General features: G+C 35.0%; 2 protein-coding genes across 9 annotated transcripts in view; one reads left to right on the top strand and one right to left on the bottom strand.

Moving 5' to 3' along the window:
- Nucleotides 1-1386: 1386 nt before the first annotated feature.
- CRTAP (cartilage associated protein) overlaps nt 1387-16565 on the top strand; it is a 30685-nt gene continuing 15506 nt past the window's right edge. For 4 of the 8 annotated variants that reach the window (XM_060686066.2, XM_087894126.1, XM_060686064.2 and 1 more), the window contains exons 1-2: nt 1387-3879; nt 6753-6803. In XM_060686066.2, the coding sequence (XP_060542049.1) occupies nt 3421-3879; nt 6753-6803 (510 nt within the window). In that variant the 5' untranslated portion in view covers nt 1387-3420. The remainder of the gene's footprint in view (nt 3880-6752; nt 6804-16565) is intronic. The other 4 variants (XM_060686067.2, XM_087894127.1, XM_060686065.2 and 1 more) reach the window with 1 other exon arrangement.
- The window catches only part of UBP1 (upstream binding protein 1), a 195007-nt gene continuing 184869 nt past the window's right edge, over nt 6428-16565 (bottom strand). Inside the window, exon 16 of the mRNA XM_060686031.2 lies at nt 6428-6571. Coding sequence (XP_060542014.1) covers nt 6537-6571 — 35 coding nt within the window. The 3' untranslated portion in view covers nt 6428-6536. The remainder of the gene's footprint in view (nt 6572-16565) is intronic.

The raw sequence follows: 16565 nt of genomic DNA, 5'->3' as shown, positions 1-16565 counted from the left end.
CCAAGTTATGTCGGCTGGCGACACCCAGGGGGAGGGCCTTCTCTATGGGAGCCCCAGCCCTGTGGAATGAACTGCCCCCGGAAATACGTAAGATCTCCGACCTCCGGGTGTTTCGCTGCGCACTGAAGACCCTGTTGTTCCGCTAGGCTGGCCTATCAACATAATAATTTTAAATTGGGTATTTTAAATTTCTGGGGTTTTAAATTGAGCCAAATCTATTTAATTATTTTAATTTTTAACTGCTGTTTTGTCTTGTGTCTTTAAATAGGCTGTACACCGCCCTGAGTCCTTCGGGAGAAGGGCGGTATAGAAATAAAATTATTATTATTATTATTATTATTATTATTATTATTATTATTATTATTGTTATTATTATTTATAGAAAACTGATATTCCAGTAGTATGCTTTGTAATTTGAGTTTTTAAAGTGTTGAGGTTCATACAATTTTCACTTTATCTAACAATTCTATTGATAATTTTACTAATTATGTTATTGTGAAAATTATTGCTCTATGTAGAAACAGAGAACAAGAGAATAAAATGGTCTTGACTTTCAACTGAGGTGGAAAATAACAAAGCTTTAAATTGGAGTGGATTGGACAAACATTTGAACTGAATATCATTTGAAAATAAAAAAGAGATTATATGGACTTTAAAATTTTAATTAAATATAAGTTAAAATATTAATAATTTTCTAAATTGACAATATGGAGTCTTGGATGTGTGAGGAATTAATTGAGGTGCTTAAAAACAAGGTGCGTGAATCATTAAAGGGCAACAAAAAGTCAGAAATTTTGCCAGAACATACAAAACAGGAAAAAAAATATAAATGAGAAGCAAGAAAATAATATTGAAGGGAAAGGAATTAAATGTAAAAAGTTAGATGGTTACACTGGGATTTAAAGTGGCAAAAAAAGAGTGGATGGGGGGAATATCCCCCCAAAAAGAATCAATTAAAGGGAAGAGAAAGAAATGGAAAAAGATTAGGAAAAAACTTGGGGAGAATTATGCAAGTAATAGACTCAGAAAAAGGATTCAGGAGAAAAGATACAATAAATAAAAAAAGAAAAAAAAAGAAAAAGAAAAAGTTAAGAGATTGGGATGAAAGGAGAAAACTCTTAAGAAGTGGAATTTTGGAGACACCAAGAGAAAATGGTTAAAAGGGGAAGTATAGTGGAAAGGAGGAAGGGAAATAAGGTATATATTAGTAGATCTAAGGGAACTGTATTAATATTATTAACTGTGAATGTAGAAGCGAATATGATGATGTATATTGTTTATTGTAAAATAGAACAGCAGATGAAATATGAAGTGGCAATTTGGTTTAATTATGAAAATAACTAAAATCAAGAGACAAAATTTAAATGATAAAAAGTGTGATGGGGATTTTGAAAAAATATGTTGTAAATGATGAAATAAAATAATTAATTGATATTATAACAAGAAATCAGGAATTAAGGGCGGATAATGATATTGTTTATTATGTACTAAGAAGAGATTAAGATAAGATGTGGAAGGTTAATTAAATTAAAGGGTTTCAATGTAAGAATTGAATATGATAAAGCACAGTGTTTATAACCAAAAAGTGTGGTGCGGACACTGAGAAATATATTTTATAAATGGAGAAATAAGATGATGTTACACTAAGAAACTAGGAATTGAAGAGCAGATGGTGATATTGTTTATATAATGTATATTAAGAAGAGATTAAGAAAAGATAAAGAAGTGGGAAAAAGAATATTATGGCTGAAACTGAAATATGTAAATTGTATTTGGAAAAAACAAAGGAAGATTGGAATAGACTATAAAATCAATATATAACTATGTTATAAGATGCATAAGATATGACCCGGTCAACACTCTGTTCACAAAATAGGTATGTAAAAGAAAAATTTAATAAAACTTGTGTTTTAAAAAAAGAAAATGTTTTCAATTCTCATTCAAGAAGCTTCTTCAGTTCTAACTGACTGGTGCAGAATGGAATGATTTATATTTTTGTATAAAAAATAGCATTCATTAATACTCATTAGGACTCTGAAAGTCAGTCATTAGTTTCACAGAATCATCGAGGCCACTTAGGAGGTTTATCTATATTCTCAAGAGTCATCTGAATCAGAAACTGTATCTGTATCTACAGAATGCAAATGGGTGTGGAACTTTCTTGAAACTGCTGACTCCTTTCAGCCAAATCAAGAAGGTTCCATACCTTCCATTCCCCACCATTCAGTCAGAACCGAAGAAGCTTCTTGATGAGAAGCTAAACATTTTCAAAGGAAAAAAAACACACTTGCCTTTTGGAAAAAACACCTTTGGGATAATAGGAGATGCTAGGCAAAATTTGCTACTTATCATACATCTGAATTTTTCCAAATATTGCATATGTCCACCAGATGAATTGACCACAAGTGCCAGGATTTCCTATTTAGCATGGCTAGTGGGAATTCTGGCAGTGGTGGTCCAATAGCTCTAGAGAGCATCAGAGGAGATGTCATAAACCTTTAGGAATCAGATTCAACTTCAGAGCACCAGAAGTAGTTGGTACTAATTTAATTCAGTGTATTTCAAACTTAAGAGTTGAAATTCATGCATCTTAAATTTATTGAAGCTGAGAAATACTGGTTTAAACAGAAAATAAATACAAATAGTCCTTGACTTACAACAGTTCATTTAGTGACCACTCAAGGTTGTGGCACTGAAAAAAGTGATTTATGACCATTTTTCACACATACCATTGCAGCATCTCCATGGTCATATGATCAGAATTCAGATGTTTGGCAATTGGTTCATATTTAAGAGTTGCGGTGTACTGAGGTCATGTGATCACCTTGTGTGACTTTCTGACAAGCAAATGGGAAAGCCAAATCCACTTAACAACCATGTTACTAAACAAATATAGTGATTCACTTAACAAATGTGGCAAGAAAGGTTATAAAAGAGTAAAACTCATTTAACAAATGTCTCACTTAGCCACAAAAATTTTGGGCTCAATTGTTGTCGTAAGTCAAGGACTATCTGTACAAAAAGAGCAACATGTTTACACTCATTTTCGGGTTTTTTGAAGCACGCCCTTTGAATGGTGGTTGCCTCCAACCATCTCTATTCTATGAGGAAAAGCGGAAGACAAGAAAGATCCATCCTTGAGATATAAAAGTTAGGACAAGGTCAGCCTTCTTCCACGTTGCTTCCTAACGTACTCGACTATGCCGATCCTCCTAAGAGAGATCCCTCGAATAAAGGCAAGTTGGTTTTCCCCATGTGTTTCTCCCCAAAATGTGCGACGTTCCCAGCACGCGTCCGGAGGAGGGGTTCAACTGTACGTCAATCCCTCAGGATCCCCGCCTGGTTCTCGAAGTCGAACGGGAAGGCTGAACTTTTTTTCTCTCTTCCTCTTGCTACGTGGTGTTCTCTAAATTGGGAAAGATGTGGAAGCGCCGGCTACTCGTGGCCATTATCTGCCTTCTCTGGGTGGGGGCGCGGCCTCAGTATGAGCGCTACAGCTTCACAAGTTTCCCGCGCGACGAGCTGATGCCTTTGGAGTCTGCCTACCGCTACGGTCTGGACCAATACAGCAACGAAAACTGGCCCGAGAGCGTGAGCTATCTGGAGATAAGCCTGCGGCTCTATCGCCTTCTGCGGGACAGCGAGGCCTTCTGTCACCTCAACTGTAGCTCTATCCGCATGGAGGAAGAGAAGGAGGCCGACCGTTTCGAAAGTTTTCCGGAACTGCGCTATTTCGGGGACATGCTACGCAGAACGCGGTGCCTGAAACGCTGCAAGCAAGGGCTGCCGGCCTTCCGTCAGTCTCAGCCCAGCCGGGAAGTCCTGGAAGAATTCCAGCGCCGCGAACCTTACAAGTTCTTGCAGTTCGCCTACTTCAAGGTAGCCGCTCATTCGTGCAGCCCATTGCCACGTTGCGCCCTTTTTCTGCGTCCCCCTCTTTCTAAAGTTTTCATGAAATCCGGATCTTTCTGATTACAAGCCATTCTGCACTCTCTAGTTTTCTTCCGTGTGTTAAATTGAGGCTTTTTAAACAGGAAGGCAGAAATTCAACAGATGTTTTTCCTGTCCCCAATCATCTCTGGATTGGAAAAGTTTAATTATTTTTCACTGCTATGCATTTGAAGAAACAAAATATATAAACAGATGAAGATGATAGCTGAATCATTTATATTTTTCTGGAAGGAAGATTTGTTTTTTTTTTATTTTATAGACAAACATACAATACATAATCATTCAGTGTATCATCTGAGTACATATTTTGTGTCTTCTTCCTACTCCACTATTTATCATATCTTAATATTATCATTTCATTTATTATAACATTTCTCCCACATTTCTTGCTTTTCTAGTAATACATTTATCTGTCTTCTTTCTTTTTTCTTCTTCACTTATTTCATTACAACATTATCCCATATATATATATCTCTTCTATAACCAATGATAAAATTGCCCCCATATCAGGAGTGAAATGCTCCCGGTTCAGACCGAATCACCCAATCCGGTAGCGATAGCGGTGGGTGGTTCAGAGAACCGGTAGCAAAATCCCTGCCCCCCCCCGCCATGCCCAGCTGAGCCGTGCAATCATCAGAGGCTTTTTTTTTATTTTAAAAAGCATTTTTTCTACAACCTCTTAAGCTGAAGAAGTTGTAGAAAAAATGTTTTTAAAAGAAAAAAAGCCTCTGCCGATCAGGCAACTCAGCTGGGATCCTCAGGCTTTTAAAAGGAAAAAAGCCTCTGCCGATCAGGCAACTCAGCTGGGATCATCAGAGGCTTTTAAAAGCATTTTTAAAAATGGTTTTAAAAGTAAAAAAAAAAAAAAGTTGGCCACACCCACCAAGTCACATTACCCCCACCATCACCAAGCTATGTCCACAGAACCGGTAATAACAAATTTTACATTTCACCACTGCCCCATATCTTAAAGTATTCTGATTCCTCTCTTTCTTTAATTGTCAAAGTCAATCTATTCATTTCTGCACAATCCAATATTTTCTTAATTACTTCTCCCTCTGTAGGGGTTTTCCATCTTTGCGCAAATACTATCCTCGCTGCAGTTATAACATGTATAATCAAATATGTATTTTCTTTAATAAATTTCTATGGTAAGATACCCAATAGGAACAGTTCAGGTTTTAAATCCATATGTTTTTGTATAATTTATTCTAACCATGTTTTAATTTTAATCCAATAATTTCTCACTTCTGGATACGTCCACCACATATGATCCTGGTGTCTGATGGCATTTCCAACATTTAGCTGATTTATCTTTAAACATTTTTGCCAATTTTTCAGGTGGCATGTGCAATCTGTAAAACATTTTGTATTGATTCTCCTTATATGCTGTGGACATTGTTAATTTATAATTCCTTTCCCATAGCTGCTGCCATTTATCTAACTCAATTGAATATTCAATTTTTTTTTGCCCAAGCTATCATTGTTTCTTTTACCTGTTCTAATTTAATACTAAGTAGGTGATTATATATTTTTTAAATTCTTTTTTTATCTGTTTCTGTAAGTATCTTATCCAGTTCTGTCATTTCTAAATAAAAATCATATGGTTTAGCATCTTTTTCATATCTTGTTTGTATTTGCATATGAGTATACCAGTCCATCTCAATCCCTTGTTCTTTTATTTCTTGTTTCCCTTTCAATTCCCCCTTATCTGTTAATATATCCTTTGTAAGGATCGCCTCTCCTTCCAACTTAAGAAAGTACGAACTCTTGAAACGTAGTTGTTCAAAAGGATTCTTTTATTAAGCAGAAGTGAAAACCATCCAGCTAAAGCACAATCTGAATGCCCTTAGGCAAAGCAGTAGGATTAAAGTGGTAGAGACCCCTCCCTTTAGGTCAGAATGCAGATTTCAGCCAATACACAAGTGTGAAGATGTTTTCTTTACTATTTCCTTTGAGAACCCGAACAAACATGCATTCCCACCACTTCCCTTTAAAGTGAGACAACCCACATGGTTATCATATAAATTCCTGCAGGTAAAGGGAATCTCAGGCTTCCTTGGCGCCAGGATATAGGTTGTAAAATATCTGATGACACAGGCCATGCTAGTAAATCGAATCCAAGTCCCCCCTTCCTTCACTTGAATGGCAGTATCACTTTTAGGGATCTGACATCCTTGTATCTAAGAATATTTTTAATATTAATAATAATTGAGTGTATTAACGCTTCCATTGTTGATAACCATGTTGGTATTTTCAAATAATATTTATCGCTAATTTTCTCCCACACTAGTAATAATGCATTTCTTACATAGTGTCTTTGAAAATAAGTATGCATCTTGCTTCTGCCATACCATAAAAAGGTGTGCCATCCCAATTGTAAATCATGTCCTTCCAAAGTTAGTAGTCTTATATTTCTTAGTCGAATCCAATCTCTCATCCAAGTCAACACTGCTGCCTGGTAGTATAGTTCCCAATTCGGCAGTCCAAATCCTCCACGTAATCTCGCATCTTGTAACATTTTTATGTTGATTCTTGCTTTCTTCCCTTGCCATATAAATTTTCTTACTATTTTGTTAAGATGTTCAAAATATGTCTTTTCTACTTTTATCGGTATTGTCTGAAATAGAAACAATAATCTTGGTAATATATTCATCTTAGTTATCGCAATCTTTCCCATTAATAATAACTCTAGATTTTTCCATTTCTCCCATTTTTCCATTTCTCCAAATCTTCCTTCCTTGGTAGTACAGTGGTTTAATGCACCCTGTTATTAACACAGCTGTCTGCAATTTCTGCAGGTTCGAATCTTACCAGGCTCAAGGTTGACTCAGCCTTCCATCCTTTCTAAGGTAGGTTAAATGAGGATCCAGTTTGTGGGGGCAGTAAGCTGACTTTGTATAAATATACAAAAGTATGAAGGCTATTGCTTAACGCATTGTAAGCCGCCTTGAGTCTCTGGAGAAGGGCAGCATATAAATCAATTTTTTTTAAAAAAATTGTCTTTTTAATTTATAATAGTTATCTTCTTTTATTCGTTACACATCTTGAAGTTAAATGTATTCCTAAGTATTTTACTTTCTCCACAATTTGAATATCTAGCTTCTCCGTTAATTCTCTTTTCTGTTTTTCTGTGATATTTTTCACCAATATTTTTGTTTTTTCTTTATTTATTTTTAGTCCTAACACCCCTCCATACTCTTCTATTTGTTCTAATAGTTTAGGACCCATTATTTGGGGTTGCTCCAAAATAAAAACTAAATCATCTGCAAAGGCTTGTAACTTATATTCTTCTTTTTTATTTTTCATTCCTTTTATTTCATCATTTCGTCATTATTTCTTTTTTTTTATTGAAAAAGTTTTCAAATACAAATTTTTCCCCCATTTTTCTCCCCCCCTCCCCCCTAACCCCCCCTCACCACCCATCCCCCCCTGAGACTTCTTCACAACAAAAACCTAATTCATAACAGATTATATAATATTTTACCATCCCCTTACTTCCTCCTCTAAATACTGACCCTTACTTACTAATAATATTATTAATATTATTACTTCCCCCTTTTACCATACATTTCAAAAAAACATTCAACTATAACATTGTATAAAAACTTCTAATTTAACATAATATTATTATAACTCCCAATTTAGCAATAATCTGCCCTTTTTCTCCTCCCCCATACTTTTATCTGTATATTATTACAACATTTCAAAACAACCTTCCACTTTAAAACTATATAATAAATCCTACTTTAACATTTAATCTTTTGTGTATATTAATATAGCATTTCAAAGCAGCCTTCCCCATAAATCCTAATTTAACATTTATTCAACTCTATCCATTTTCTCCACTCCCCTAAATATATCACTTAAACATCCCTTTTTTTAAACTAAACAATCAGTAAACTAACCTATTTCCACCCACTTTCCTACAAAATTGCCATGCACAACAATTCTTAATATCTTTAAGCAACTGCCCGCCCTGTTAAAAAAAATATATTCCGTTATATAGAAAAAATCAATGACTTTAAATTTATAATCCATATAATATCTTCTTTGATATCTTTCCACTGGATTGTTGAGTCCATCATCCATATTAGGGTAACATGGTGCAACAGTTTGTTCAAAATTCTCCGTCATCATCTGCCCCCATCAGTAATGAATATCCTCATATGTATATAAAAGAAAAAAAAACAACCACCCGAGTGACATTATAATTATATTCCATATAGTTGTAGTTGTGGCTTTCATCATCAGGATTATTAATTCCCATCATCATATTGGGTAACAACCAGATCTTCTGCATGCCCCAGCATAGCTCTCTTGCCTTATAGCTCAAGATGAATATAATATATTTATCAATAAAAAAAAGAAACCCAAAATAGATAATTCCAATTCTACAATTTAAGGCTCTTTTCACATCCTAAAATTACAGCATTGCAGAGGTCTGTCACTCTCCTCAGGATAATATTAACCAATACTTCGCCTCAACTCTCTTTTCATATATTCATTCATTTTTTTAAAAAATAACTGGCTTCACTGTTGCTTAATTTAGAAGTTTTTATTTTTGTGAGACCTATTTCTTTTTTTCTTTTCTTTTTGTGGGTTTGATCTCCATCCTAGTTTCCTTTCTACAAGTTGTATATCAGCTGATCGGTTTTCATTCTGCTTTATAACTTGATCTTGTTGGTTTTGTTTTTGTGTCTCATATTTCTTTTTGTTCCATACTTGTCTGTGACTTGATAAATCATCACGTTAGAGTCCGATGCCACTTCTCTCATATTTGTAGATAATCCAGCTGAGGTGTCTAAAGAATCCAAAGGCAATTTGTCCACCACAGCCTCTGTAATTCGATGTTTTCCCTTTATTTCCAACTCCTTCTGCTTATCCTGTATTGTGCCTAAAGATGTTTTCAAAGTTTTTTGATAAAATTCTTCCGCTTTTTCAACAGTATTTAGTTGGTATCTTTCTCCTTGATATCTCAATATTATACCAACTGGGGCGTCCCACCTGAATAGAATATTTCTTTTTTTTAGCTCAGTCACCAGAAAACCAAATTTCTTCCTTTCCAATAACATCTTAGGTGGGAGCTCTTTGTAAATCCAAATCTTTCTTCCAAATAATTGCAAAGTAGAGTTGAAGGAATTTTGCAGAATATTATTTCTAATTTCTTTATCTGTAAAATAAATCACCACATCTCTAGGCAATTGCCTTTGCTTTGCAATCCAGGAGTTTATTCTATAAACTCTATCGATCCTACAAAATACTTCCTCAGGTTGGACCTTTAAGATCCCAGCCAGAATTTCAGAAGATATTTTCCTTAAATCAACTCTGTTATTTTCCTGCAATCCTCTCAGTCTAATCGCATATTCAGTAAAATTATATTGCATCATTAAAACTTCTCTTTCAATCCGTTGTTGCATGTTTTCTGCATTACAAGTCTTTTGATCAGCCTCCATTTTAGGTTTTTCTTCTGAGCTATTGTCTTGAGTGTTTGTCAAATCATTTTCAATTTTTTGTATTCTATTGTCCAAATTGTCCTCAATTTCTTCCACTTTAGACTCTAATAAGTTAGTATTTGCATCCAACTTAATCATAAATTCTGAAAAGCCATTAGCCATTTTTATAATCTTTCGGTCCAGAGTATCAAACTTTAATTGTACTAATTCTTTAATTTCCTGCTTAAATTTTTCAAAGTTCTGATTCACAATCTCATCCCTTCTTACAATCTTCTCCAAAAGAAATTCAATTATATTAAAATCAGTTTTCTGAGACTGGAGCTTTAAAACTTGTTCACGTAATTTATTAATGGGGGAATCCCCCCCCACAGCTTGTTTGTCCGGCTTTGCAAGCTTTAATGCCATATTTCCACACAGACAAACTATTTTAAAAAAAAAAGGGAGGCAAAGAAGAAAAAAAAGACTTCTTTCCAACCAAGATCAATATCAGATCTCCAGGAAGAGAAAAACACAAAAATAGAGCTTTATTTAAGTATAGCCAGAAGTATTTATTCCGCTACTTTGTATCTTAATGGAAAACGGAAGGACTCTCCCTTTCAGCCCCTTCTCAAGCCTCGGCAGTCGCCATTTTTAAAAGTTCTTTTTTTCCCCTTTTCCCTTTCCTTCTTCAATAACTGTTGTAAAATGAATAAAATACTTGCGATTCAGGGTCACAGGTCCAACTCATCTCCTTTTTAATTGTTCTGTTAATTTTTGTAGGCTTGTTCTTGTCGCCTAGCTCTGCATGGGCAGAGGTCTCCCAAAGCCCGGAGTGGCGGCGGGGGAAATAGGGAGCTTCGTCTGCTTCGTCCCCAAAAGTAAAAAAAAAACTTTTGGGGCTATGCAGAGAGCTCTACCTGCCCCCGCCGGCTCTATCTCCATTTCCTCATGGAAATGGAGTTTTTTCGAGCCGCCTTTCAGTTGTAAAGGCGGCTCTTTACAGGCAATGGGGCGGCGATCCGAAGGGATCGTCTGGCGGCGGCAAGAGGCAAACCGGAAGTCATTTCGTCATTATTTCTATTTAATACTTCTAGTGTTAACACAAATAACAATGGATATAACGGACATCCTTGCTTTGTTCCTTTCATTATGTTAACTTTTTCTGTCATCTCGCCATTCATAATTATTTTTGCCGATTGTTTGTTGTAAATTGTTTTTATCATATTTATAAATCTCTCTCCAAAGTCCATCATCTGTAATTGCTTTATCATAAATTGCCAAGTCACATTATCGAACGCTTTCTGTGCATCTAGAAATATCATCGTTATTTGTTTTTCTGAATGTGCTTCATAGTATTCCAAGGTATTCAAGATTGTCCTCATATTATCTCTAATTTGTCTTTTAGGTAAGAAACCATTTGGGGCCATATGAATAAATTCATTTAACAACCTTTTTAGTCTATTTGCCATTATTGAAGCAAAGACCTTATAGTCTACATTCAACATTGAGATTGGTCTATAGTTTTTAACTTGTTCAAGTCTGTATCTTCTTTAGGTATAAGTGTAGCATACGCCTCCATCCATGAGTTTGGAATCTTTGCTTTCACTAAAAGCTCATTAAATAATTCCAGCATTACATTGCTTAACACATCTTGTAATGATTTATATAATTCTGCTGGTAATCCATCCAGGCCCCATGTTTTCCCATTTTTTTGTTTTTTGATCGCTTCTGTTAATTCCATCATCATTATTCTTTCTTCTAGTGCTTCCTTATATTGCTCAGGCATTTTAGGCAGGTCAGATTTTTCTAAAAATTGTTTTATCTTTCCATCAGGTATCATCTCTTGATTATATAGCCTCTCATAGTAGTTTTGAATTATTTTTTCTTTTCTTCATTTCTATAACATATAATTCCTTTTTCATTTTGTAGCTGGTTGATAAATTTTCTCCTTTTCTTTTTTCATTTTATATGCCAACTATCTACCTGGCTTATTTGCATATTCAAAAAAAAATTGTTTAACTGGCCTTAGTTTACAGGCCAAAAATTCTTGTTCAATTAAGTTTATTTCATGTTTTTTCAGTTCCATTTGTTTTTAAACTTCGTTATTTTGTGTATCCTTTTGTAATTCCTTCTCTAACCTCTTATACTCCTCTTCCAATTTCTTCTGTGTTTATCTTTTCTTTTTATTCTTTTTTCCCAAATATGTTATTGCCAGGCCTCTAATATATGCTTTCATAGTATCCCATACATTCTGAAGTGATGTATCCTCCTTTTTATTTATTTTAAAGAAAAACTCCAGCTCTTTTTCCATAAATAGTTGAAATTCTTTTTCATTTAAAATTATTTGGTTCAAAGTCCATCTAGACTTTTTCTTTTGTCCTTTCCATATTATTATAATTAGATTATGATCTGCCCAAATATTTGTTTCAATGCTTAATTCTTGTACATTATCTATTAAGTCTGTTGACATGTTATCATGTCTATCCTATACCATGACATGTGCCTATTTGAATAAAAGGTATATTGTTTTTCCTTCAAGTGTCTATTTCTCCATACATCTTGTATACTTAATTTCTCTATCATTGTGAAGAGTCTTCAAAAGTGTTTTTCTGGGTTTCTTATTTACTTTTGTTGTTTTATAATCCAAATCAGCATCTATTACAACATTGAAGTCGCCCATTATACATATATTTTCATATTCCAATTCTAATATTTTTCTGTGTAACTTCCCATAGAATTCTTCTTGTTTATCATTTGGTGCATATAATGTTACTAAGAGTATTTGTTTAAACTTCATTCTTACTTCCACCATCAGAATCCTCCCTTCTTCATCCACAAATATTGGCTTAGGTTCTAATTTTTCTTTAATGTATAATACTACTACTCTTTTGCTTTGTTGTATCAATGAGGTAAATAAAACTCCTAATTTTGAATATTCTAATAATTTTGGGTGTTGTTTTCTGATATGAACTTCTTGTAAACATATGATGTCCATCTTTAATCTATTTAGTTTGTTTAAGATTCTGTTCCTTTTTATCGCCAAATTCAATCCATTTACATTTATTGATATTGTTTTTATTTCTTCTTCCATATTTTACTTATTACTAATTTTCAATCTTGTCTCTCTTTGTTTTTTTGCATCTTTTGATCTTGCTCCTTCTCTTATTGCTCTTTCTTCCTGTTCTTTTATCCTTTCTTCTTTCTCTTTTACAGTTTCCTCTTGGTATCTGGTCTCTCTTGCTTCTCCCAATTTTCCATCATCTAATGGTCCCCAAAATTGCTCATAAAATAATTTCGCTTTTTCAATAGAATCTAATCTATGTCTTTGTTCTTGCCATGTCACCAATATCCCTTCTGGTATTAGCCGCCTAAAACTCATTCCTTTTGTAATTAAAAGTTTTGTTAGGAAATGGTATTCTTTCCTCAAATCTCTAATTCTTCTGGGTATTTGTCTCAACACTACTATCTCTTTATCTTTATATTTCATTGCAGTATTTCTTGTTATTTATCTGTTTTTATTGTTTTCTTTGTGAATCTTACATGAACTTCTCTCGGTAATTTATTTCTCATTGCGGATCTTGTGTGTACTCTAAATACCTCATCAATCTCATTTAATATCTTCTCCTTAGGTTCTTCCATCACTTCTGCCAACATTTCTGCCATCACATGTGGCAAATTTTCCCCTTTCTTTTCCTCTATATTTTGAAATCTTAAATAATAATCAGAACGATCCATCTTGAGGGAAATAATTGTTCTCTCTTGATTTTTATCCACTGATGTCAATTTTTCTTCTAATTCTTCCACTTTCTTTTCTGTCAAATCCAATTTTTCCTCTACTGTTTGAATTCTTTCTTCATTTTTCCCAATTATCTCCTTCGCTTCTTTTAAATCCTCTTTCAAATCGTTGTGAAGCATCTGTATGAGATTTTTTAAATCCATCGTTTCTGATTTTTTTGTGTTTCTGTCATGGAGGGACTTGCTGCTGAATGCAGATGTGCTGTAAATTTCTTCATCTCTTAAAGTTATATGCACCCAATTTATAATCCACTTACGGTTTCTATTTATAATCCAAGTATCTAATCCATCCCGTGGATGAACTAGAAAAAATTAAAAACAATAAAAGAAAAAGAAAAATCCAGTCAGCCCCCCAAAAAAGGAATGCCCAAAAATACTATCAATGAAAAAAAGAAAAAAATAGAAAAAATCCTGAAGAAAAAGCCAAAAAGAAAGAAAGAAAGAAAGAAGAAGCAAAAACTAACGCACGATGAAAAAATGAAAATTATTGAACAGTTATCCTTCAGCTCTTCTTGCCTTACTCCAAATTCTCTTATATTTTAAACGAACTACAAATACTTCTTTTTCCGCTGAAACAGAAAAAGAGAAGGGAAAAAAAAAGATCTTATCTACATTGTTCCCACCAACAAATAATAGGCAAAAGAGAGGGGGGGTATTAAAAACACCAATTCCAAAACAAAATATTTCAAAAGACTCAAGAAAGCAGATAAAAAGTAAAAAAATAAAAATAAAAGTTCAAAAAATAAAAAGAAAGTCAGCACTCCAATCTCTTCTTTCCTTTTTAGTATGTCTTTCTCTCTTAAACATCTGTTTTCATATCAGTTCAGCCAGCATTGTCAAGTTCAACTTTAAGTTTTATGGCCAATTCAAAGTCTTTTCTTTTATGCCACTAGATGGCACTGCAGTATATTTCATTCAACAAAACTAAATGGGGGAGATGGTGTCCCCTCCTTGTCCTGAAGCCCATTACGATGCAGAGTATCAGTCACAGCCAGGCTGGGCCGGTGTTTCGGGGCAGAGAGCAAGTTGCGCATCTCCCTGAGTGACTGAGGTCCGTGCAGCACCAACAAGTGTTGGAAGAAGCACCTACGAGATATGGCAAGTACAGGGTTGCTTTGCTCCCGCTTTGGAATATGGAGCGCGTCTCCATCCCCCACCATCGCCCTTACCTTCTCAGGTCAGGCGAGGAATGATTGGGAGAGGAGGTCGAGGGGCTGGGCCAGCCAGTGGTTGGTTCAGCAGACAGGGAGCCACAGCAGGGGGACGAAAGAGTTGCATGTGGCCCCGGAGTCACAGGTTGAAGACACCCAAAATAGGTGATTAAACATTACACTATCTATAAGAATAGACATATACAAGAATATATAAGAATATGTAAATAATTTCTATTTTTACTTTCTGATTATTGGTGTATATATACATGGATATTTTGGTGATGTTACACCGTGATAGAAAACTATTACACATTTGTTTTTGCTTTTTTGAACTATAATAAAAATTTATTAAATTAAACATTACACTGTCTTAATTACTATGGTTTTTATCTCAATTTCAATTACACACAGACATACATATATAAAAGAAGATATATAAATAAATATATAAATGAAATGAAATATATAAATTATATATATATATTTGTTTTCTGAGGTTTTCGCGGGTGTTTGTATGTAGGTCTTTGGTTATTCGGGTTTTCTCCCACGTAAAATTGGAAGTGTCTTGGCGACATTTCGACGAAGTCTCATTCGTCATCTTCAGGCTGGTGTTTTCGGCTTCGTGCTTCTAGGAGCAATGTGTGATCACAGCTGTTTCTTCCTTTTAAGTGCTAGTGGGGGTGTGAACTGATTGGGTGGGAGCTGTGTTCTGATTGGGTGGAGGTGTGTTCTGATTGGTTGGAGGCTTGGCTGTGATCTGATTGGATGGGGGGTGTTCTGTTTGGGTGGGGGCTTGATTGTGCTCGGGTTAGTCTGAGTTGCAGGGGGATTTGAGCTGGTGAGCTGTGTTGCTGTTGTTTGGCTTCGTGTTCTATGGTCATGCCATATCTTCATGGGTGTCAGTCTGCTTCATGTATGGATTGGAGGGGTTTAAAGTGGCTAATGATGCAGCTGCGGTCTGGCTTCTGGTGCGTGGTCGTGCCTCATCATCGGTGTGGGTTTGAGTCTGCTTTCCGCGTGGATGTGTGGTGGTGACATCCTGTGTGGCCCTGTGAGTGTGGGTCTGGTGTCATTCCTCGTGTTAGGGACTCGTTTGTCAATAAGGGTGGGTTTCCAAATGGCTGGTAGGTATCATCTCGTTTATTCATGCTGTGTGGGTGTTTTTCTATCTCAATGGCTTCTCTGATAATTTTGTTGTTAAAGTGTTCAGTTTTGGCAATAGTTCTGGTCTTTTTAAAGTCAATTTCTTTTTTTTTTTTAAATACTTTATTGAATTTTCCAATTTTTAAAAAGACAATGTACAATCTCAATCTTGATCCGAGGTACAGTGTTTACACATTTCATGAATCAAACATTGGATGGATTCCATCCATAACTATACAATATACCATACAATTCTATACAATTCTCTACATTTCTATACAATTAAGTCCATTTCGGGTGTCTAACAAATCATAGCCTATTATTATATTTTTATCCTATTCTTTAACCAGTTATACCAAATTCCCCATACTTTGTAGTACTTAGAATTCTCTTCACTTTTTAGCTCGCTCGTCAATTTAGCCATCTCTGCGCACTCTAGAATTTTGTTTATTAATGTTTCCTCAGAGGGGATAGAGTTAGATTTCCAGAGTTTCGCAAAGGCTAATCTAGCCACAGTAATAATTTGAATTGCCAGTTGGGTTTTATTATTGTCGAGACCATCTTCAATCATACCTAAGAGAAAGGATTCCGGGGCCAGGACTATCTCCTGTCCCGTTATTTCAGAGAGCCAGAGTCGAATCTTTAACCAAAACTTTTTGGTCTCAGGGCAAGTCCACCAAAGATGATAAAAGGTGCCGACCGTCTTTCCACATTTCCAACATAAAGCAGAGGAATTTGGGAATATTTTGGCCAGCCTGTCCGGGGCTAGATACCCCCTATGCAACATTTTGTAGTGATTTTCCCTGAATGTTGCCGATTTCGTTATTTTGAAATTCCTGTTCCAAGCTATCTCCCAGTCATTGAAATTAAGGCCATATCCTAAGTTTTTCTCCCAAATGCTTAGCTGATTTTTAGCTATCGTCTCTGCTCTATCCTCATCTAATATAAAGTTATAGATTTTCGATAACATTTTCTTATCTGATCCCCAAATAATTTTATCAAAATATCCATATTTCCTTTCAATACCACATTTATCTCTATCTTCTTGAAATCTAGACTTAATCTGGAGATAATTCCACCAATCCAG

The sequence above is a fragment of the Pantherophis guttatus genome, chromosome 4, assembly GCF_059756535.1.
Source record: "Pantherophis guttatus breed Tessera chromosome 4, ASM5975653v1, whole genome shotgun sequence".
NCBI classification, from domain to species: Eukaryota; Metazoa; Chordata; class Lepidosauria; order Squamata; family Colubridae; genus Pantherophis; species Pantherophis guttatus.
This window is presented reverse-complemented; position numbering and strand designations above follow the sequence as displayed.